Source organism: Octodon degus, unplaced genomic scaffold, assembly GCF_000260255.1.
Source record: "Octodon degus isolate 3935 unplaced genomic scaffold, OctDeg1.0 scaffold00076, whole genome shotgun sequence".
NCBI lineage: Eukaryota > Metazoa > Chordata > Mammalia > Rodentia > Octodontidae > Octodon > Octodon degus.
The window spans coordinates 5,594,689-5,618,728 of record NW_004524652.1 but is presented as its reverse complement, the minus strand read 5'-3'; the positions used below and the strand labels follow the sequence as shown (position 1 = coordinate 5,618,728).

The following is a 24,040-nucleotide window of genomic DNA, read 5'->3' as shown; positions in this document are numbered from 1 at the left end:
GCAGGTTTAGAAAATAAAGTTTGTTGGGATCTTGAACATTTTGGATGAAACTAACAAAAAACTATGAAGACACATTCAGGCTGTGGTGCTGAGCGGAGCAGCGCCATCTTATTTAGACACACGCTCGGTGATGGTGCCCCCTGGGAGGGGTCTGCGGGGAGGAGTGGGGTGCTCCAAGCAGGCTGCCCTAGAATGGGGAGGACGTCGAGGCAACGCGCGTCAGAACGTCACGTGGCGGTGCACTCTGGCCGAGCACGCACTGAGCTCGCACGGTGCGAAGGAAGCAAGCGATCGGTGCGCGAGTGTTTGGCCTCAGTGTCATAAATACATGTTTTGCAGTGGGGACGTGATTGCATTTTGGTATCAGGAGGGATGAGAGGAGTGGGGTGTCGGTGGGCAGGTCTGAAAACAATTTGGCATGCATGGGAATGAGGTGTGGGCGAGGTTCCTGCGTGGGTCACAGTGCGTGGACAGCTGGGCGTGGCCGGCGGCGTCACACAGTTCTGTCCGTCCCTGAGTGCTTCCGTGCCACCTTGCCCCCGTTCACCTGGTCCACCACCAGCGTCTCCACCTCGGGCGGCGCCTGCGGTGGGCTGGCGTGGCGGATGCGATGGGCCACACCGACGTGGGCCTTGTGTGGCTTCTCCCGGGCTGGGCTGTTCTGCCCGCCGGCGCCGCGGTCCGAGGCAATGGGCGGGATGACGAGTGGCCGCTCCTTGAGGAGCGGGACCTCGGCCGCTTCACGGGCCAGCAGGAACGGGGTGGGGTCGGGCATGGCGTCCACTGGCTCACGCAGGAGCAGCTTGCGGCTCTCGGCCCCAAACCTGTAGACCTCCTCAAACTCGGGGTGCAGTGGGGCTGAGAGGCTCTTCTTCATGCGGCGGCGCGGTGTCTCGGGCAGCTTGTCCTTGGGGGGCGCCGGCTTGTAGCTGGCCAGCGCGGGGCTGCCGGCGGGGCTGGCCTCGGAGGTGCCGCCGGAGCCGAGCAGCTTCTTCTTGGCGGCGTGCAGCTGCGCGGTGAGGTAGGCCACGGTGCTGGCGCGCTGCTCCAGCTCGCCCGACAGCAGGCTCAGCTTGTGGCTCTTCACCTTCAGCTCCTCCAGGTAGCGCTTCTCACGCTCGCGGACAGCGTTCTCCAGCACGGTGATGACGGCGTTCTTCTGCTCCAGCTCGCGCTGCAGCTCGCTGTTCTCGTCCTCCTTGGCTCGCAGCTGGGCCTCCAGCTCCTCACAGCGCCTCTTCAGCTCTGCACTCCTGGAAGACGCGTCGCCTGCGGGGTGCGCAGGCGGGGTCGGGGTGCATGAGCAGAGGGCTGGGAGCACAGGGCGAGGGGCTCGTACCAGCCTCCCGGGAGGGATGGGGGCTGCACTCCCCTGCAGGGCCTTTCAGGGTTTGGCCAAAACCAAAACCACAAAGATCTCAAAAGCCCCAACATGTCCTGCAAGGGGTAAGAGAGGGCCAGAGCCAAAAGGTGTAGCTCTAAGGCCACTGCAGTGCCCAGCGGGGCAGCAGCAGGCTTGCTGCAGGGGGCTGTCTGGGACCCACACGATGGCTCCGGGGAAAGCCTGGCTCCGCTCCTCGGCTCAGAGGCCCTGCGGTCAAAGCTCTTGCGGTTGCCAAGGCCCCCCAGGAGGCCAGTCGGTGACCCTGGCAGGACTGAGCGGCCGGTTCTGCCCCCCCCACCCCCCCGGCTCTGGGGCACTGGGTCCTCCTTCCCGGGTAGAGTCACATCACGTTTATCTCTTGACTGCAGAGGGACGTGCATTAAGCGTAGAAAAACGCCAGAGTCCAGATGAGCATGTAACAGACCATCTAAAATGTGCCACTGAAAGGGCGACAGCTGCTCAGGCCCACCCGTGGACACCACAGGCCCTGCTCCCTCTCCTCCTGCCCGGACAGCACATGGTTTCTCCCAGCAGCACAGCAGGGACAAGGACAGCACCACTGTGCTTCCTAAGAGAAAACCATGTCCCCTTGGCTCCTGGGGAGAAGTCTTACCTGGATGTTCAGAACTCTTGAGTGTCAGCTCATATGTTAAATCTAAAAAGGAAATTACACACGTCATTACAGTATATCAGAATCTTACTCAGCTCTGAGTGGGCAGGATGGAGCCCAGGCTCAGCAATGCAGCTGCCCAGCAGGAGAAGGGCCACCGAGCACGCACTGCTGGGTCGGGTGGGACCGGTGCCCTTCCCCACCCAACGCCTCCCACCAACAGGCCGGGCCTGAGCCAGGGTGTCCACACTGAGCTGCATCCCTAGTTCTTTGTAAAGTGTGAGACAGGGCCTTGTTCAGTCGCTGAATTGCCCAGGCTGAGCTGAATGTTCATCTTTCTGCCTCAGCCTCTTGGAGGGATGCGGTGTGCCCACTGCGGCTGCCTGGCCCTGCCGCTGGTCCCGGCTGCCCGCACCCGTGCAGTGCTGCTGCAGCCGCCTGATCTCAGCGTGCAGCCCCTTGAGCGTGCTGGCGTGCTCCCGCTGCAGGAACAGGAGGTTCTTCTGTGCGCTGTGCAGCTGGTTCTCCAGGTTTGTGGTGGCCATGCTGACATCCAGGGGACCTGTGGGAAGCACAGACCCTGGTCACTGCCCCTGATCACAAGGGTCAGGGGAGGTGGGAGGAGAGGCCTTGGGCTCAAGTTCCTCTCGTGACCCCGGCAAAACCAAGCTCGGGTGGTGAAGTGCCTTAGTGCCCCACCTACTCCACTTACGCCATGTGGGCAGGTGCGGCCCGTTCCACTGAGGGGCCCTGGACAAGGAAGCACCAAGCCCAAGCAGAGGACCTGGTGCCTGGGCTGCATGGCTCCTCTGGTTGGCACCTGACTGGCAGGAACAGCAGCAGCAGCTGCTGCAGGAGAGCCCAGCTTTTCCCTTGGCATGTGCCACATGGCTATTGCTGTAGGGGTGACTGCTGAGCAGGGGCAGTGTTGGCTGTGAGGGATCCCTATCCTCACTCAGTCCTGGCACCGCCTGCCCAGCGCCTGGCCTGGCATAGGCCCACCTTGGTGATTCCCTCTGCAGCTGGCCTTCAAATCCATTCACTCTGGCCTGGTCCCACACGCCTGTACCTCATACCTGCCCACGGCGGAGAAGCCTGCCTGTCCTCTCACCTCCTCCCTTCCACCCCCCTGCACAACAGCCAGAGGGATTTTTATGTAAACCTGCCAAGGGGCCCACTGCTCTGAGAATGGTGGTGTTCTCCAGCCTGCGCCTGCTCCACTGCCCCCACACTGTGGCCTTTCCTGTGTCCAGCCAGCCCTGCTCCCTTCCTCAGGGCCTTCAGGGGCATCTCGTCTGCCCAGAACACCTGCTCAGCTCCTCTCCTGCCTGCCGATCCCAGGATCCTCTCATCTGAGCTGGCTTGCCCCAGAGCCTGGTGAGGTTACGCGCCACGGCCTAGCGTCACAGCCCTGTCCACAGCCAGGGGTGGTGGAGACGATCTGTGGGACGAGTCCACCCCTCCCTGTACTGACTGCAGGCCCAGCACGGGGCGCACAGGAGGCAGGCACAGTGCCTGGTACACGGGGAGCAGCTCCAGGCACATGGGAAGCAGGCACCGAGGGTGAGGGTGGGACCCCAGAGCCACTCCTACTTAGTTGTCTCTTGGCCTGTCTGGCTTAGAAACAAGCCACCCCACACTTCTGAAGCGTCGCTCTTGTCCAGCCCTGACGGGTCAGGATGGGGTTCGGCTATGTGGAGGGTATGCCTGGGCCTGAGGAAAGGAGCTGAACTTCCAGTGCTCATCAGCTTGGGGCAGCGGGCTTCCTGGAAGCAGAGCACTTCCCACAGGTTAGCAGATCGTGACGTCTGTGGCTTTAATCCTGAGGCACTGACACCAGAGACGACCTAGCCTTCTACACATGGAGAGCTGTAAGACTTGGGGGCACCGTGTAGGCCATGGACACAGCAAGGGATGTGGGTAATGGGAGAAAGGGACGAGCAGGCCTGAGAGGCTCGGTTCAGGGTCACCGCGCTCGAGGAGCCACAGGCGAGAAGGGGCGGCAAGGAGCACGCAGCCCTGCTGTGCAGGCGCCTGCCACCTGGGCGATGGAGCTGGCGGGCACAGGCGGCCACCCTACCCTGCTGGGCGTCACCCAGGAACGGAGTGCAGGCATCGAGAACGTGTCTTGCGAAACTGCGCTTTCTGTGTTGAGGGCCCTGCTACACGTTGTGGGCTCTTTGAATCGCAGGGCTTTGCCTCCAGTTTCTCATTTTTGTCCCTAGGCGCTGCTGGTGACCATCAGCAATTCTGTAGCTTCGTGCGCTAGGGTAGCATGAGGGGGACCCTGGTCCTCATGTCCTCACCTGCTTGGTGGCAGGTGACAGGCTTCCAAGTGACTGCTATCTCCATGGCTCAGGCCCACAGTCCCGCTGCCTCACTCCCCAGGCTTTGTGGTTTGAAGAGGAAGCCATACGTGTTGTTCTGTGTGGCTGGCGCTGTTGGAATTTGGGGCCTCGTGCAGACTAGACCAGTGCTGCCACTGAGCTGCACCTCAGCCCTTGCGCAGGGAAATGCACCAGGCATTAAATGTCTGCTAATTTACTGTTCAGTCTCTATATTTTGAAGAATAAGACTTGAGAAGGTACCTGTTCTATACTCTGCAGACAGCATCCGTCCCTGAAGGAACCATGCCACCACTTCCGGAGAGGACTCGCCCCTCCTGGGGGCTCAGAGGCAAAGGACTCCGCCCCACTCGAGGCCTGCTCCTGCAGTGTGAGGACAGAGCTGCTGCTGTCAGGCTGACACGCACCTGCATGCAAGGCTGTGCTCCGTCTGCCCTGTCTCTGGGCATGAATGGGAGGGGAGTGCAGGCCTGATGACTTCTCGTAGGGCCATCTTTCCCCAGACAGCAAGAGTGCTTTTCCCTCACTGAGCTCACCCCTAGCCAGTCTTCCTCTGAGGGAGCAGGCAAACACCCCACCAAGACAGAAACCAGAAACCAGGCCGTAGTGGCAGGGCCATGGTGGGGCTGAGCTGTTCTCAGCCAGAGGTACCGATGCTGCCCTCACTGCACCTCCACACAGATCTAGATTCTGCAATGGCAGGAGAAAGGAGAAGCGATGCATCTTGGCCCCAGAGGAAGTGCCGTGCTTCTGGGCCACGATTCCCCTGGGCTCACCCTTGGTCCTGCCTGCCAGAGTCCTCCAGGACGCCAGAGAAGGTGGGGCTGCGGGCCTCACAATGCTTCTGCAGAGCAAGGCCAGTGCAGGAAGAGTGCGCCTCTCGCACCGCACGGAGTCCTGGTCCTCGACCCCGGCAGGTGGCCAGCGCCAGGGCCAGGGCAGTGACGCACCCCCTTCTCTACAGTTGAGCCAGGGTTAGGCTGCCCTGGGTGAAAAGCAGCTCTCAGCTGGGCCATGTGCTGCCGGAAACCATTCCAGTACTGGGCAGCAGGAACTGAGCCCCCATCTTTCCTCCTCTCAGGACAGCCCCTTCCTCAGCACCTCCCGTGCACACACTCCCAGCTGGCAAACGCGATCCTGTGAGGGCAGCTCCCATACAACGCATCCCTCTCATCTCTACCGCCCCACCTGGCCCCCGAGCCTCCCCCCAGGGCTCCTCTGTGGGCTCCATGCTGTCCTCTCACTCTGCACTGCCTACCCGCTCCAGCGCAGGCCCTTGGCACGCACACCCTGGCCCCTCTGCGGGGGCCACACCCAGCCCTTGCTGCTGTCCATGCTTCCCTTGCATCTCAACTCACGCTTACGTATATGCTTCAGATAATTTTATCCTGCCTCATAATGGTGCTGAGTAGAGAGCTAAAGTAGAACGACGTCACCTTAATCAAAGGGCACTGCGGCAGCATCGACTGGGACGTGACTTCATCCCACCATTTCGGGACAAGCCAGAAGCAGGACTTTAAAGCACGTACACTTTTCAGACCAAAAGAGATGGAGTACTTTTGCCAGCAGAGCATCTCACCACTTAGAAACAGAGCTTGCTCTGCTCCTGGACTGCCCAAAGCAGGCCTGGCTTAGCTGAACACAAAGCTGGTGTGGAGATAGGGTAATAATTTTAGACTCTGAGAACAGCACCCCAGTACTCAGGGGGTAGCCATGAGTGAGTTATAAGGAGCTATTTCAGACCACAGTCATGAATAAGTTATAACCCCCTCACGCCAGTTCTCTCCCTGAAGCAGTGATGTGTGTTTTGGAGCCTATTTCCCGCGGGGTCCAGTCCCAGTCCCCAGGTCTCTGGCATCTCAGCGCTGGGGTTCAGGGACCTCTTTGGGCTACTTGGAGGGGGGTCTTTCTGTACTGCTCATGTCCTGCAGCTTGAGCACAGCCAGCAAGAAAATGGACACTGCCAGGGCACACCTGTGATCCTGGCACTCGGGAGGCTGAGGCAGGACTGCCAAGTGGTCAAAGCCAGCCTGGGCTAACACTGAGTGTAGGCCAGCCTGGCTACACAGTAGGACCCTGTCTCCCACACACAGAAAGCTGGCAAGTGGACAAAGGCAGCAACTGTGAGGGGATGTGTGGGGAGGAGCACTGGTTCCTGGCGGGGAGGGGGTGTCTGCATGGGTGCATGGAACTGGGGAACACAGAGGGTGGAAGACAGCTGCGCATCAGCTCCCCCACAACCTCTGTGTCGGGAGCAAGAAACTGAGGCCCGGCCAGGTGCAGGGGTGCACAGGGGTACTCCAGGGCTCAGCAAGCCCAGGCAGAAAGACTGCCAAGTTCGAGGCCGGCTTGGGTCATACAGTGAGACCCTGTCTCAAAAGATCAAGGAAGAAAAGCAATGACCAACAGAGGCCCGGCGACCTGTTGAACACAACCAATAAAAGAACACAAAGTAGCCAGATTTGCAAGGGGGCCTGGGCCTGGGCTGAGGTGCACTCAGCCAGGGCAAGGGCAGGTCATGGTGGAGGCTTCTTCAAGCGCTGGGCCCCGCCAGGCCAACCTTGTACTTGTCAGCTGGTGACTCCCACACACGCTGCTCAGCACCTCCTGGCTACACTTCCACGAGGTCCTACTAGAGTTAATTCCTGAACTACACCTAAGTATGGAAATAGGCTAGTGAAGAAATTAACAACTTCTAAGAGAGAAATACAAAAGCAACAGAAGTATTTTCTGGCCAACTGCATCATGGTTTTCACTGGAAAGGAGCCATTTGGGGAAGCAGCCAGGCAGGACAAGGTGCCCAAGGGACAGGAAAGCCTACTTCTTCCTTTGAAACAGTCAAGGTACTCAAAAGGGGCTAAAAATGGCCCACAGCTAATTAGGCCCCTGGCTTTGGATCCTAAACACCTGCTAGTAAAAAATCCCCTGCATGGCTGCAGATGGACAGGAGGTTATTCTAACCTCCTTATGACGAGGAGACACACTGTTTTAACCTGTAGGCCATTCCTGCTTGTGCACATATCTAAGAATGTAACTAGTTAGTGATGGGAACATCTCAAAAAGCTAGGGCTGTTAAGAAAAAGACATCATTTCAAGGATGAATAAGCATTTGACAATGACTCTAGAAATATTTTGGTAAAAAGAGTGAACATCATTATAATGTGGAGGAAAAAATGTTGAAAGTGGAAGGTGTAAGTCTTTTTCACAGAGGCCAAAAAAAAAAAAAAAAAGAACATCTCATGTAGTAATCATCTTCGAGAATCAGGGTGGCTATATGTGTGTGCACATGTTCCCCGGGCTCCCCACCGAATTGGGTGCAGCTTGGTGCTTAGCCCGGGTGGGCGGGCGGGCGTTGGATCTCGGGCTCCAGGGGTCTGAAAGGCCTTCTTCGGAAGCTCAGCCCTGCAGCAGGAGGAGCAAGGCGCACGCGCAGCTCACTGCAGTGCAGGGTGGAGGGATGCAGTGGAGACTCACCGAGAGGCGGGAACTTGGCGTGGTGAGGCTCCCGGGGACCCCCTCTTCTCTGGCCAGGCAGTGGCATCTTACCATAGGTCTGTCTCTAAAAGTGAACGGAGGAAAGCTCCAGGAAAGACAGACAAAGCAAACACACACTGACCTAACTGTTCACAAGACATTCACCACAGTAAGCAACCCGAGGACCTGCCAGCCAGAGGCTGGCTGAGCAGGGCACATCGAAGCCATGCAGTGACAGTGATGGAGGGCTACACTTAGCCACAGAGAAACATGTTGATGACAGGGTAAGTTTAAAAGCATATTAGAGCTGTGTATACAATATCTCACACACACACGTAAATATAGACACACACAAAATCTAGATAATGTACACCAAAATGTAAAATGCATTTGTCTCTAGATGGTAGATTAACAAATGATTTTTACTTCTTATAGCTTCTGTTCCGTAATCCCTATAGCTTCCTTAATGGTGAACACATACTTTATAGTTAGAAAAAAGTATGAAGCAGTTTGTCTCTAAAAAGGTAATTAAATACCCATAACAAAGCGGTAACATGTTTTCATAATATTGTTGCAGGGTAATCTTGGATTGCCAGAATTGTGGTTGGTTCACCAGAATCCACAAGAATCAGTGAGGAGGCAATTTCTACAAAGGCAGCAATTTAGCACCCCCACATTGCAGTCTGCCAGTGGCCAACACCTGGGCCTCCTCTTCCCACGCAGTACATACCCCATAACTCTCTGGCATTATCCATCATGCAATACAAGGCCCATCAACACCCCTTCGACACTGATGGCCATTTGCCTCTGTAAGAACACACAGCCTGACATTACAGCTGTAGCAGATGTGATTAGGGAGACTGGCAATGAGATGTGGACACAGGTCTGCGGCCTGTCTGGGAAGCCGGTGGTCCCTACGGGCCTGATGATGAGCTTATTAGCCTGCACTCCCAGATCTTATACTTTAAAGGGTTTCCATTTGCCTTCTATTTATAACTATGTAAAGCATCTGCACAGTGATAAGGGCCTGCCCCTCTGAGTGCGAATGTCCAGCACAGAGAGATCTGTCATGCAGGCTGCCCAAGGCGGCTAAGGAAGCCGAGGTGGGCATACGCCAGAGCTCCCTCCCTCCATGGTGCCTGCAGGGCGTAGGTTGGGCCTCAGGGAAAATTTGTTACCTATGGCAGCACCCTGTAGAAGACCCTGCCCAGGGGCAGGAGCCCCATGCCCACACTCCACATCCTGACCTCAGAACCAGGAGGGCTGTCTAGGCCTGGGATGCTGCCCTGAGAGTCAACCAGCACTTTCAACCTCCAAGCGACCTCTCTGAGTGAAGAGGCTCCTGGGGGGGCGGGGGGCGTGAAGAGGCCTGATGGGGCTGTGGTGGCTTTGCCCGGGCCTTTCCTGCTCTTCCTGCATCCTCCTCCTGATCTAGGCAGCTTGCTCTAAGAAGCATCCAACAGCACTGTGTTATTAAGGTGCAGCTGACAACACGTGTGACTGGGTAGGAATGTCATCAGGAACCTCAATAAGCTGGTCATTTACCAGAACAATACCAAGCTCTTAACTGGGAACACAAATCTCGCAGGTTACCATACGAATAGTTCTCTTACCATATTTTCTTTCGGTGGAAGAGAAATAAGCAGGTCACGTCTCACAAGGATTCTGTCTCTGTATCATTGCAGATTTTAGCTGTCTACTAGTTGGTAAGTTATGCTGACCTCAAGTGCCAAACTGTCTTTCTACACCGACAAAATAGTTCTAAAGTCTTAGTGCCTGGTGGTCACAATCTAAAGTGTAGCTTCCAGGCCAAGAAGATGTGTCCTTTTGTTTTAAAAGTCTCTCTTTGGGGCATGCCAAACACAGGAACCCTTCATCAAGAACCCACCATCCCAATGGGTTCTTCTGTCTGTTTTGCAGGCAAGCCTAATTACAGTATTTTTTTAAAAGAATTTTTAATATTTATTTATTTATTTATTTATTTATTTTGGTGGAACCGGGGATTGAACTCAGGCCCTTGTGTTTGCCAGGGAAGCACTTATTCCACTGAGCCATCTCCCCGGCCCTTACAGTATGGTTTTAAGGACAGAAAAGCATTCATTAATTGAAGACCTACATAGTTCAATGTACAGAAGTTGATAGTTTTAGGCACTAAATGTATACACTATATATTAAACCATACTTTCTTAGAAAAAGTAAAAGAGTCGGTGTCATTAGACAAGAAAAGACTTACTTTTTCTTACCATTTACCTAGAGGGCACTCACCACGGCCCTAGGCCTTCATTTCCAGGACTTCTTGCGGATGCTTCAGCACGGCGGCTTATGGCTGTGAGGCCCTTTGACTTCCCACACGGGAGCTGACAGCCCCCACACAGGCGACACAATGCTTCACCAGTTCCCTACCCATGTGCTTCCTGTGCTGGGCAGCAACCAAGGCCCGCCGGCTCGTGACCTCGCAGATTGCCTCTGTGGCGTTCCTTCTGCTCACAGTCGCCCTTTGTTATGTCAGGGAGCGAGAGAACTCCACGCTCTCAGATTCCAAGTCTTCAGTGTTTGTGCGTGAAGTGCCAGGGGAGAACTCCCCACAAACACGTCCACGATAAGGCTGTCACTGAACATGCTCGAGCCACACTGAGACCCCGATGAGGGGCAGGTGCCAGAGCCACGGAGGCTGAAGTGCGGTGTAGCTTATTCTAGGGCTGGTCTTTGCTACCAACTTCGGGCCATCTTACATCAATGAAGCATTGATATGCTAACCCAGCAGAAATAAACGAAGCGGCACAGAGAATAACCGAGGCTGGAGCACTGCCTGCTGTGGACTGCAGATCAGCTCCGGGAGGAGGAGAAACCAGGGAAGGAAGCTACATCCAGCCCATGCTCACTGGGACCTGAGAGACCTGGGTGCCTCCCGGCATGCTCTAGGTCCTAGGGCCCTTTATTTTGTTAAAGGTCACTAGTTTCCATTTGTACACAGAATTGCCTTTGCCTTGTCTTTCCTATACTTGACCAATGGCTTCCACTGTAGGATTAATTACAATCCTTGGCTGTGGCACAGTCTTTCAGGGCCCATTCTGACTTGGATACTTTCACTAATAAGCACCCCATCTATCCATGCTGTGGGAGAATTTGGGGTTGGCGTGCACAGATTTTCTACTTGGATGTCAAGATTCCTAGGCTGACCAACTTCTCCATCTATACAACTCTAGCCAGGCCATGGTCAGTCAGGGGTGGGCTTTTCCTCCAAGATTCGGGATGTCTGCCTCAGGTCACACATGGAAGCCACTTTCCTGGCAGGTTTTGGGAGAACCAGTGGTCAGGAGAAACAGGGTCCATCCAGGTGCAGCAGCTCTACGTGCATGCTGGAGAGGCCTGCTCTTGAGCAAAATACTCTCTGCCTGCAGAGCTGAGCATGACCAGCGCTTCCACCCTCATACGGCCTCTAGGCCTAGGGCAACTAGGCCTGGAATTGTGTGTTTAACCACAAAAAGCTGAAAGGCATTAATAAAACAGCAATGATGGCTATCACTGTCTCTGCCAGGCTTAGAATGATCTAGTTCCTTCACCATGCAAAAAAGTGCAGCTCTTCCCCATTTCTAAAGACCTTGGCCGCATCTAGCAACCCATTCACGTGTAGGAGAGCTAAGTGAAAATCCAGTTCCTGAGGCTGTTTCCCTCTGGCCCTCCCAGAGGGCTGCTCCCCTATTCCCACCTTGTGGTGCTTGCACCGCCCTGCTGAGGGAGACACTCGGTTTGGGGTGCCTGTGTGCATTCTAGAACGAGGCCCGCACTGGCCACGGTGGAGCCGGCGTGCTGGTGTCGAGATGGTCACACCTGTCACTGCTCCTCTAGAGCTTCCTGTGCCAGTGCTGCCATGCTGGTCTTTTAGGTCTCCAGGCAACACAAGAAGGCTGTGATTTTTATCTCACCTCTGTAGGGGAAATCGAGGCAGGCAGCCTGGACAGTTGCCTTATTGGGGGCATATATGTGCCTGGTATTTTCCTGGTGTTCTGGAGTTCTTCCCTTTCAAGTGGGAAGAGGCGCTACCACAGGGCTGCATTTTCGTGAGGAACAGAATGAGGCTTAAACAGCTGAATCTCAAGCATCTGATGACAAACTGTGCCTAAAGGGGGATGTTCTGGCTTGCTGGTCCGGCTGAACAGGGGCGGTGGCGGTCTGCGAGCTACGGCAGCGCAGCAGGGTGCCAGACAGCCTGACAGCTGCGGTTCGGCTTCCAGCTCTTGCTCACCCTCAGGCTCACGGGGCAACCCGCAGTAACCTGGCTAGCTTCTCCTCTCTAAGAGCGTGGAGAGAGGCCAAGCAGTTCTGCATCTGCTGCTGGATGCGCCCCTACAGGCTCTTTTACTGCAAGTGCCATTATCATCGCACTACGCTATCTTACATCCTCACAGCGTTTGTCACTAAGTAAAATTAGGTCACTTGTCTTTCTTACCTAACCAGTGTGTCAATTCTACAAGAACAAGGGCTTGTCTGTCTTGTACCCTGCTATCTCCCCAGCACTTAGGACAATGAATGCCTCCAGGAACCTGAGCCTGCCCTTTGAGAAAGGCTTCTGTGGGCCTGAAACCTGGCGGCGATCTCATCCAAGCTTTGTTCCTACCCCACCCACCCCCACCTCCAGAATGTATTTCATACAAGGGAGGGTAGGACGCCTTGGGAACGGCTTCCTGATGGCACAGGGAGAAGGGAGAAGGACGGGTATCAGGTTTATGCATGCCGTTGGCCACAGAGGTTGCTGCGAAAGTTCTCACGTAGCAAGACTGAAAAATTATCAAGCCACCTAAAAGCTGAGGTCTCTTCTCTGTGGGAAGGACATTGTGGCTTGTTCGGGACCTTCTGCAAGGTTTATGACATACAGTTCTTGTCAGCTACAGCCTACCGACACCTGGGCAGACTCTTGGTGCTGGCTGTGTGCGCGGAGCATCTCAGGCACGGCCAAGCCACGTGCAAGAGGAGAGCTCAGCTCATGCCTCGTGAAGTCATCAGTGGTGGCCAGAGGCGTGGAAGCTCAGGAGGGCTTGCGCTAAGCCTTGATGACACTTTGCCTGGTCTGTGACGAAATGAAAAAAAGGGCAGTGTAGTTTTCCATAAAGCTGACTTTTATTTGACTCAAAAGGACAGTTCCTTATTTTCACTCTAGAACTATCCGAATTTTTAAAAAAATGTACTGTACCACGAATTCTAAACCTGGGGATCACTCGTCACCAAGAGGTTATGGTGATCACTGGGAACCTAACATTACTATCAGTTTATTTTTAAATGCATCTCTTGATGTTTACAAGGCCTCCTTGCAGTAGGGGGACAGCTGAACCTTCTTCCCATTGTGGCTCGAGGTTAGTGACCAGCCAGTGGGTGACTCCAGAGGCCCACTATTCTCAGCCCTAAGCTTCCAATCAGGAGACTTGGCTGCTGAGGTACAAAGAAAATAATCTATCACTACACCCTCATGAGGTCTACACACAAGTGCACCAGCCAGGGAAAGGGGCTGGTGGAGGCCTGCCCTCGACGATGCCATGACCCTGCAGCTCTCATTTGCCTGCTGTCACCTGCCCGCACCAGGCTGTGATCCCCAGAGGGCAGGGGCTGGGTCTCAGATACTGCAGCTTCCCTGTAGGTGTTGCCAAGCACTAATGACAAAGGTCTTGCTGTGAACAGGCTGTGATGAAGGTGATGGATGGCAGGCTTTGGACAGGAGGAGACCCCTGCGGCAAGGTCAACACAGATGAGCACTCAGAAGGAAGAGACCACAAACGATCTGATGTGACAAGCATGTTCTAGAGGGCAGGGACACCAAGGACAGAGAGGCACATAGTGTCATGAATGAAGGTGCCCCCTGGGAGCTGCTTGGAAAGTTGAGATAGCGGAGCAAAAAACAGAAGGCTGGGTTTTCACACAATCGCGGAGACAGCAAGTAGGGGGTTTAGGCTGGTAGAGCTGGATGCGGAGGCCGGGCGACACTGTGGGCACAGGTCCCCACACTCAAGGGGAAAGTACAATACAGTCATTCACCAAGCACTCTCGGGTCAGGCATGCGCCAAACTTCGTAGCATTCCAAAGGGCAGATAGAACGATCCCTATGTTACACGCCAGCAAGCACACTTCAAGGGAGGGTCACACTGCTTCTTTACAGCTGCCACTGGTAGGTGGCATGGGGGACCCTCCCAAGGACCCCTCATCATACCACACTGAGGCCCTGTGCCAAGTGCAGGGTGCCTGGCCTCTGCCTGCAAATGTGCCTGTTCTGTACCGGCAGAATACTGCTTGCCTCATATCCATTTCTTCAAGTTCTCTCTGCCCTTTCCTTTCTGCATATTTTGGTTTGTACACTTACATTTAGTTTTTTTGGGGGTTGGGGACTCAGCACTAATATAATTCTAGTGCTTAATTTTGAGGATGCTGCTTATGAAAAAAACACCTCAGAGTAAGAGAAATTGTTTCTTCTCTCCCACAGCTGTAGACAAGCAGATGCTACTGCAGGTTAGGAAGCCGGTTTTGCCAAACAATGGCAAGCTTACTGCGCGTCCATGTGGGTGCGTGTGTAAATGCGTGCAGATCTGCCCTGGGTTTTCTTTAAGACACCGGGGCTTCAGGGATTGCTGTAGAAGCGTCTAAAATGTAACTTTTAATTTCTGAAAGTTTGCTTTCTATGCTTGGTCATCTTACCTGACAATTGACTGTCTTCATCGTACAACCTAGCACAACCCCCTTACCTGAAGACACTGAACTCTGCAAGGCTTCCTGGCCTGCTGGAGGGAAGGCCTGGGGCTCATCTCCTCATACAGAAGAGTAGGACCAATGTGGCTGCCGACCCCTTTCTTCTCTAAGGTAGCCCGAACCTTTATCTGTTTGGATCAGCAGCTGGCGTGTGACGTGTGGCTTGGGGGGCAGAACAGCAGGGAGTGGAGAGAGGAAGGGAGGCTGGGACCTCTGTGGTGACCTTGCACAAGGCACGGGGGAGCCGGCCAGGGCTGCAGTCCCACTCTACCTGCCTGGAACACAGCTACAGAAGCTATTCTTATTTGGCTTAGGCAATGTACATAGTCACTGCTCTGTGGCTGACGCAAGATTCAGTTGTTTTTAATCCAAAGAATAAATGAGGTTAGCATGTAGGTTTTCTAATTTGAGACAGTTATAAGCAGTCAAAATTAAGGAAGAGCAGGGACAATTCCATCTTCCTGATGAACACTCGAGTTTGATCCAGCCACAGCCTACAGCTGTGGCTCACCCTGGAGTTGACTGGGCCCCTCCTAGGGACATCAGGCCAGGGATGCTGCTGAACAGCCTCAGAGGCACAGGATGGCTCCCTGCAGAGAATGGTCGCCCCAAGACCAGCTGTGCTTGGTCTCTTTCTCCTGACTCAAGGTTTACCCTGCTCCCCCAGGATGCATGGAGCTTGCTGGAGGGACAAGGCCTGGAACGTGTGGCTTCTTCCTATACCAGAGCTAGCAACTTGGGAAAACAGAACGCTAGGGTGAGGTCTTCTCCGCACCTAGAGCCCTGAGAGACAGGTGTTTGTGGGCAGCATGGCCTTCCCCTGTACTGCGCCACAGCAGAGCACAGACAGGTCTTTCCTTGAAAGGAAAGGAAAAATTAACCTGTGAACAATGACCTGTGAACAGAAACACTTCCTTCCCACTGATGCATTTGTTTTTTCTGTATAAACACTAACGCACTGAGAAGTGGGTGGGTGTGTGCAGGAGAATTCCAGAAGTTCAGACAGGGACTCCAGCACTCTGGTCACGAGGATGGAATGTGTGAGGACCTGACTGGCCCGTGAAGTGCCTGAGGGCAGCTCCCCAGGAGCACTATGCCCTGCACAGGCACAGAGTCACCAGGAAGCACTGTTCGAAGGCTATAACTTGTCTCAGATCCCAGGGGGTTTCACTTTCTAAGGCTGTCACTAATTATATAAGCCTTACAAGGATTTAAAAGGGTCCCCTGAAATTATGCCAAAGCTCCTATATTTTACATGTTGCAGCACTAAGCTTTCCAGGCTGAGAGAAATCAAAGTACAGGCCCCAAGGTCTCTAGGCAATGCTGTTTATAAAAAGTCATAATTTAACAAGGTCCTGAGTTTGATCCCTGGTATTGAAAAAAAAAAAAAGTCATAATTTAAACTCTGCAATTTGCACAAATATAGGGGCTGGGGAGATGGCTCAGTAGAATAAGTGCTTCCCTGGCAAGCGCAAGGGCCTGAATTCAATCCCTGGTTCTGAAAACAAACAAACAACCCAAATATAATGGAGAAGTTATAATAAGTTTGAGCTAGTAAGCCCTAAAATCGTTTCCTACCTAAAAGCTCTTTCAAAGTAAAAATCACTCAGGTTATAAAATCTGATTCACAAGTTTAAAAAGATACAGGTACAAGTTGAAAAGTTACTTTAAAAAAGAAACAAGGGCCCGGGGAGATGGCTCAGTGGAATAAGCGCTTCCCAGGCAAGCTCAAGGGCCTGAGTTCAATCCCTGGTTCTGCACAGAAACAACCTTCTGTACTAAGAACAGAGTACTCTGATGTAACACGGAAGAGTACCAGGTACTCTGCAGGCAAGCCCACTCAGACATCATGGTGTGAATTTGGGGCTCCATCTGGGGCCAACAGCTTCACAGTCCATCTCTGTATGTAGAAAGCAGGTTTCTTGGGCGTCCTGGAGCCGGCCAGCCACCGGTGAGGGCAGCAAGAATCAGCCCCAGTGTAAGGACAGAAACTCGGGAGCGGGAGGCACAGACCACCCGATGGTACCGATTCATAGGAAAACGCCAGCCGCTTTCACAGAGGCAAAGCTAACGGCAACTTCCTAAGTTCCTTGCTCTTGCCTTACAGATGAAATAGATGGCCACCTGCGCTATTATTTAGAGGAAGTAAATCCAAGCAAGGAAACACAACCAGACTGAGCAGCACCGTGCAAACTTGGTGTATGTATCATTTGTTTTTAAAAACCTCAGAACATGTTACATGGCAACCTATACAGTTACCCACTTTTGTTAGCTCAGTTTTAAGGCGCTATATTTCACCCCCAGTGCTTACTGTCAACAACTGCACTACTACTAAAGGTAAACTCTGTTTTCTGAAATTCCTAATTATTTATAAACTAGCAGGATGTTATAGTACTTAGTTAATGATACTTATTTACATAAAGGCTTATAAAGGAATTAAAATTCAACTGGAAAACCCAAACGCTGTCACCTGCCATTTCCTGTGGACCGCGTGCTGGGTCTTTCTGAACACCTGCTTTTAAGCCCCGATTAAGATGGTAAAAGTAGTAATCAGTGTATTTATGAACACCTGACATTTGATATTATTTGAAAAGTACAAATTTTAAATGTCTACATAATACACTGCCATCGAAAGAGATCACTGAAGTGACCATGTACATGTATACGCACAGCAGGGACAGAGGTGAATAAAGAATTGAGGAGAGAAGACCAGTAGCTTGTAGAAGAGGAAACTGGTCTCTGGGACGCAATGTGTCCTGCGCCTGCGGCCACACTGTCCAGAAGACAAAGCCTGCTGCCCTTCCTGGCACAAGGACCTGCTTCTCTCCTTGACGCCCCGTGCCCTTTCTGACCAAGGCCGCTGTGCAGTCAGTCAGGGGAGGCTCCCTCAGAGGCTTCATGCTGCCCACTAGGGGTACCGGTAGAGATCTACTTCCTCTGCAGATGGTGCTCAAAGCTCTCTATGGCCAGGTGGTCCTTCTCAGGCTGACTGGCCCCTAGTGGTGGCTCTGTCCTATGTAGTCCTTGTCCCAGATCAGGCTCCATGATGTGACAGGGCCTCTGAAGACTGAGTGTCTAAAGTCAGAACATCCTTGGCGTTCTTGGGACAGCCGCATTGCAGCTCCAAATGAATTACTTCCCTTTTCTCTGTCCCACGGCACAGCACACAGGAGATGTGGTGTCAGGGACAATCCGATGGGTGGTATGCCCCAAACTTCCCAGGGCAGCTCAACAGCATGGTGTGAGCCACTATGGGAAGACACCATTAAGGCAAAGAGAGCAGCTTTTTTGGAGGGGGGAGGAAGCGGGGCATATATAAATATTTTCTGGTTAGTTTTATTCAAGGAAAAAAAATAGTTTTCATAGAAACATGAGTAATTCTATGTGCAAATGCTGACACATGACTGCCCAAAGACTTCTAGAATATTTTACTGCTAGATCCAGCATACGAAGTTGTAAATAAGGCAGGGAAGCCCTAGACCTTTAATGCCTTCGCTGTCTCACCCAGATCTGTGAGGTGGCGAGATCTCTAAGGGAGTGAGAAACAACCTGACCAGAACCTGGCAGATACGCGATGACTAGACCCGGAAATGCCTGCAAGGCCTGCCCAGATGGGTGCTCATGAGCATTTTAACAAACCACGATCTGCAACTTTTATCCAGAGCTTCCAGCTGAGCTGAGCAGGCTGGGAGACGTCTGGCTACTCCTTCAATGGTAGAACACTGATGTAGAAGGCCGAACCGCGTTCTGTGTTCTCAGCACGGACAGAGGATGGGCCCCGTGGTGCGAGAGCCCGGCGCAGCTGCCCTGCGGTGCTCATGACTCCTCCTGTGGCTGCTGCCTGACTTCTGGAGAAGCTCATTTTTTCTCAAAGGCACAGTGCTGGCTCATCTGCTTCCTACTGGTGTGACTCCACTTGACACCTGCACCTACACAGGCAGGTCCTGGTGGTACCCGAGGCCACTGGGAAAGGCTCTCTGGTCTGACCATAGCCTGCGGAGGGGCACAACTCAATGTGATGCTCTAGAGAGTCAGTGGGCCCCAGCTGCTCAGAGTTCCATTTTGCAACTGTGGATGTGACCCACGCGCCTGCAGATAGCTCCCAGTGGCCCTGAGCAGGTCCAGCTTCTGGCTCTAATGTCTCAGCTTGCTGCCTCTCCTAAAAACATTCGCTTTTGGCCCCAGTCCAGAGGGTGTGGCCTGGGTCTTCTCCACAGTGGGGCTAGCACCACAGCACAATGATAAAACTCTTTTAGTCAGAACTGACCTGATTACCTTGATGGAAAATGATTTCTCACTTGAAAGCTGTCTCCCATGCAGAGGCAAGGAGGGCTGTGTGTCTTGTGTACCCCATCAAAAGGACTCCCCTCCTTCCTAAGAGCCACAGGACAGGCCGGAGCACAGTGGCCGGACTCCTGGTCTGCTCACAGGGACTTGGGCAAACAGAAAGATAACTTGCTACCAGGGACTGACCCTTTCTGAGGACTGGAGACACCTCATAACCTCTGCTACATTTCCATCTTCGGACACATAAAACTAAAGCACGTTTGTTCTCACGGTGCAAGACTTAATATCTGTAAAAAGTGGATCTGCCCTCACACGTCACGAGTCACAGAGAAAGAAGTACACCGGTGCCTTGTACACATGATGGCTGGAGAGGTACAACTTCAGGAAAAGCCTCCACCAATAATCAGGGCATGGCATGAGCCGCACCTTCTATGTTTTTTCATCATTTGAGAAACCAGGCTAGGAGGTGTTAGTAAGATAGAGTCCCAGGATACTCTGTATGACAGAAAAAACTTGCTCTTGGGAAACCAAGGTTTCCATGCAGATTCTCCACTCTTTTTATTTATTATTTATTATTATTATTATTTCTTTTGCGGAACCGGGGATTGAACTCAGGCCCTTGCGCTTGCCAGGGAAGCGCTTATTCCATTGAGCCATCTCCCCGGCCCCTCCACTCTTTTTAGAGTGTAAGGCCACCCATTTCTAGGGAATGTATGACTTTAGAACAGATAGTACTGCAATAATGTGAGCAATTATAATTTATAGGTGGCAGTCATGCCTGAGCCAGGTACCGAAGAAAAACAAGCCTACAAGGGTGCCTGGCACACTGGCCTACCCATGTGGCACACAAGAAGGGCAGAGGATGCACTTAGATCAGGAAGGGATCTGAAGAGTGAAGGATAAGGATCTCACGCAGATCTAAATTTAATATTCTAGCTACTGCCCAGGAAACTTCCAAGTGCTGTGTGCCCCACAGCCAGGCCCCACCCCGGCCCCAGCACGCGTGTGCAGGCTGCTTCTTTTCTTTGGTGCTGACCAAGGACATTTTGCTACTCAGCCTCGAGAACTCAGTCAGAATGAGGCATTTCAGTGTCAAGGAGAAAGCTTGTTCCCGCTTTCCATACAGCTGCCAGGGAGTAGCCCGCTCAGCTTTCATTTTTTTTTTTTTTTTGCGGAACCAGGGATTGAACTCAGGCCCTTACGCTTGCCAGGGAAGCGCTTATTCCACTGAGCCATCTCCCCAGGCCCCCGCTCAGCTTTCTAAAGCTATTTCTGATAGAGTGGCAAGTGAGGAATATCACAAAAGATCACTCCCGAGGGTAGAGATATGCATAGAGATATACCTGGCTCTCTATGAACAAAGAAATCTACAGTAACCATGTGCTGCCTTTACAGACTGGCTAGAAGCTTTGAGATGTAGGCTGCCTTACTTGATCATTTACTGTACTGGTAGTACTACATAAAATAGTATCTGTGTGTGCGTTTTTTTTTGTTTGTTTGTTTGTTTTTATGGTACCGGGGATTGAACTCAGGACCCTGTGCTTGCAAGGTAAGCACTTATTTTACTGAGCTATCGCCCAGGCCCATTAGTATCTGTGTTTTTTTCCCTGTGTTAGGAATACATACTTCCTAACATTTTTTTGTTTTAGTTTTTGTTTGGCCAGAACAGCCTGAATTTCTTTTTCCCTTCATGCATGCTTTATAAATTATATATACACATTCAAACAAACTTTGGGGTCACTTAATTTATTACACCTAACTTAAGTTGATGGGTGGGAAGCACAAAAGCATGGGGGGAAATCTGCTAAAAGGCAAAAGAGAGGAACTATTTTAAAAAGTGTTTTAAGTCAATGTGGTGACAGATGCCTGAGATCCCAGCTCTTGGGAGGCTGAGGCAGGAGGACCACTGTGAGGTCAAGATTAACTTGGGTTACATGGTGAGTTCAAGGTCAGCCTGAACTGCATAGCAAGATCCTATCTCAAAACAAAACAAACCCCAAAATAATTAAGTACATGTATACAATAATAGAGATTTTTTTCCTAACTCCCTCCTGCGGCGGCGAGGCCAGGCAACGGCCTCTGCTGGCCTTGTTACCATCGCGCTCTACTTTAGTCCTGGTGCACAGGGACTCTGGCGCTCACAGGCCGCTGCTCTGCAGCTTGGCCACGGCCAGCCCTCACCCCACTGACCCACTTAGTGCACGCACTGAGGCAGACACGTAACGGCCTAGTCCTTGCTACGCCCCTCGTTGATAAATCCATCATTTCCAAGATTGGCCTAGCATGAAGACTGTGCATCTTTTTCTTCTTCAAACACAAAGCTCCCATTCGCCTCATCTTTTCAGTTACCTGTGATCCTATTTCTCAGCTTTGTTTTATTTTTGGCTGTTAGCATGCACTTAAATACCATACAGGCATATGAAAAAAAATTCAGAGCAATTTACTGTAGGTAGAGACGACTGGGCTCTCTTGCTACAACACTTGAGTCATGCCTGAGTAATGAAATAAACAAACTGAAATGCAGAGCAAGCACAAGAACTATCCTTTAATCTGTATCTTTTAAAAATTATTCTCAGCTAAGAGAAAATTATGCACGCGCATAACTTTCTGACTTAAGAGACCAACACCATTTCATTTTGAAAAATACCTACTTTTTAAAAAAAACCAAAAAAAACCCCCAAAACACAACCTACCCCTCTGCTTGTTTCACTAGAAAAAAAAAAGATTTTTCTATTGATTAAATGTTTACTATAGGAACTAAAAACCAAAGGAAGAAACACAAGAACACATATTTTTAAAAGGAGGCCTTAAGACAACACACTGAATGTAAGAGCTACGCAGAAGGCCCCACACCAATGCAAGGTAGGTTTAGGTCACCTCCTACAGCAGGTAGATGACCTGGTACAAATGTTCTGAGGCTTCACCAAGTGTCTAGGGATGTCACGCTGCCCACAACTGTAGAACTCAGCACAAGAAATGAAAAAGAAGCGCAGAACAGGAAGGGAAATGCAGGAGACCTTGAATGCTGTTGCCACCCAGGCGCACCCCGCTGGCACACCTACAAGCTGCCCTGCAGCACCCCTGTGCTACCTCCTGGTCATGCTACGCGAGGAACCAGCCCCTTGGGACCCTATCCTCCCAGGAAGGAGCAGTCCCTTCTTTCCAATGCCTAAGTTTTAATCCTGATGACTCCTGCATTTACATCACTGGAAAATCTGTGTTTCTCTAAGGATGTCTCTTTTTCTATACTCGGGAACCTCTCTGATAAAATTGCTTTGCTGCATAATGCCTTTGAATATTTGAAGACCATTAGGATATACTCACTTCCCTGCCCAAAGCTTGCTGCAGGACGCAATGTGAAAGCCGGACATAGGAAAACTGGTTTCACCAAGCTGGCCCTGACCTCCCCCGCCTCTGCCTCAAACATTTACCGCATGCAGCTCCAGTGGCTGAAGCACATGCAGGCGCCTGCCACACCCTCGAAGGGATATAAATCAATAGTCAACAATCTTCATTAATAAACACAGGCCCACTATGCATCGGGATCTGTCATTGCTGATCTGGTTCTAGATAGAAGGAAAAACCCATGTGTTTTGCCGCAAAGAGGAAAAAACGCTTCATGAGGGTTTCTTAAAAGCATCAAGATCCACACTGTAACACTGAGACTGCTGCAAATATATCTCAGCGAGGTACTGATGCTGAAATCAATTTTCCGATTTATGACAGAGGAAGGAGTTAAGAACCCCAAATCAACAATCTTTGCGACTAAAAGGATAGGATTCACTTATTTCTTTAAAAGATGCCAGAATAAAATAATCTAATGCTTGAAAAACCTATCTGTTACACTGATACATTTAAATGTGTCACAGTAAAAGTCTGTACACACAATTATCTTCTACTTTAAAAAGCACATCCACCTAAACTACACTTATTAACTATAATATGCTACAAGAAGCAACAAAAAACTATTTTAAGGAGCTTCGATAGTGTGTATGTACAGGTGTACAGACGTATATAAAGAATCACAACACTTGAAGCCTTCTCCAAACATATTGGATATTCAGCCATTTGGGTGAACAGTTAGTCAAGAAAAATGCATAATTTTCAGAACATTTCGGAGATAAAAGTCACTTGAAGAACGTCTTTTCCCTCACAATTTAATGGCGAGAAAACGCAGGGAAACCCCAGACTGTGCCAAAAAGAAGCAACATTTAATAAAGTGACAATGCTCTTTTTTTTTTTTTTTTTAATGCGGAGCCAGGGATTGAACTCAGGTCCTTGCGCTTGCTCTTTCAATTTCAAACGTAACAGTTTCCGAACGGCGATTCCAGCTTTAACACTCTTACAGGTTTCTTAAGTGCGCAATCTAGTATTACAGCCTCGGAATTGCTTTTGTTATAAAGCAGACAAGTGCCACCTAAATTCCAAAAACGCGGCTGTATTTTCTCTTAGGTCCCCTCAACTTTCATTAGTGGACTCAACAAACCAGATCGGCATGAAAACGCAAGTTAGGAAAACTAGAGTAACTCACCGCGGAGTACCGCGGTTCCGCGGCCAAGCCCGGAGCTCTGCGCATCTGTGGATTACTCTCCGTTTCAGGAATCACCAGCGAATTGTTAGAGGATAAAACTAGAGCCCACAGCCAAGATTCGGAAAGAGGCAATAGGTAGACAGCGGACTTACGCCAAGGGTTACGGGGTCGCAAGGCTGTGCGGCTCTTGGGGCGGTCCCTCGACTGCAGGGCGGCAGGCTGCAGGCTGCAGGTGGCGAGCGCGGCGCGCCCGGACGCCGCCTCCTGCAGCGCCAGGGCCCGGCGGCCAGGCCCGACTCCCGCACCTGCAATGCGGCTCCCCCCTCCCCCACCGGCGTCCCGCCCGCGGCCTCGCCTCCCCCAGCGTCGCGCCCCGGCCAGGCGCCCCTCCCTCCATCGTCCCTGGCGGTTTTAGGGGGCGATCGCTGGCTTTCCCCGGGCCCGTACACCTAGCCGGGACCCTCACTCCAGCGCGCAGGGCTCATTCGCAAACAGCTACGCAAGCCCGTCCGGCCCGGCCGGCAGGTGTGTGGGGCTGGACTCGCGCGCTCGGGACACGCCTCACCTGAGACGCATCCGTCCGGTCCCTCAGGCGGCTGCCGGCTGGGCGCTGTCCTCCGGGCCGGCGGGCTGCGGCGGGGACCCGCGGCCCATGGGCGGGGGCCGAGCCAGGTCAG

General features: G+C 52.2%; 1 protein-coding gene across 2 annotated transcripts; it reads right to left on the bottom strand.

Moving 5' to 3' along the window:
* Ccdc92 (coiled-coil domain containing 92) lies at positions 1-24,031 on the bottom strand. 2 transcript variants are annotated; one of them, XM_023720609.1, is made up of 5 exons: positions 23,929-23,998; positions 7,814-7,898; positions 2,410-2,556; positions 1,998-2,039; positions 1-1,269 (listed from the first exon to the last, which is right to left on the bottom strand). In XM_023720609.1, the coding sequence occupies exons 2-5, from the start codon at positions 7,878-7,880 to the stop codon at positions 494-496; spliced, it is 1,032 nt and encodes a 343-aa protein (XP_023576377.1). In that variant the 5' UTR covers positions 7,881-7,898; positions 23,929-23,998; the 3' UTR covers positions 1-493. The 2 variants fall into 2 exon arrangements, with proteins under 2 accessions (XP_023576377.1, XP_004635925.1); XM_004635868.3 differs by lacking the exon at positions 7,814-7,898 and having other exon boundaries at positions 23,929-24,031.
* Between the last annotated feature and the right edge of the window lie 9 nt (positions 24,032-24,040).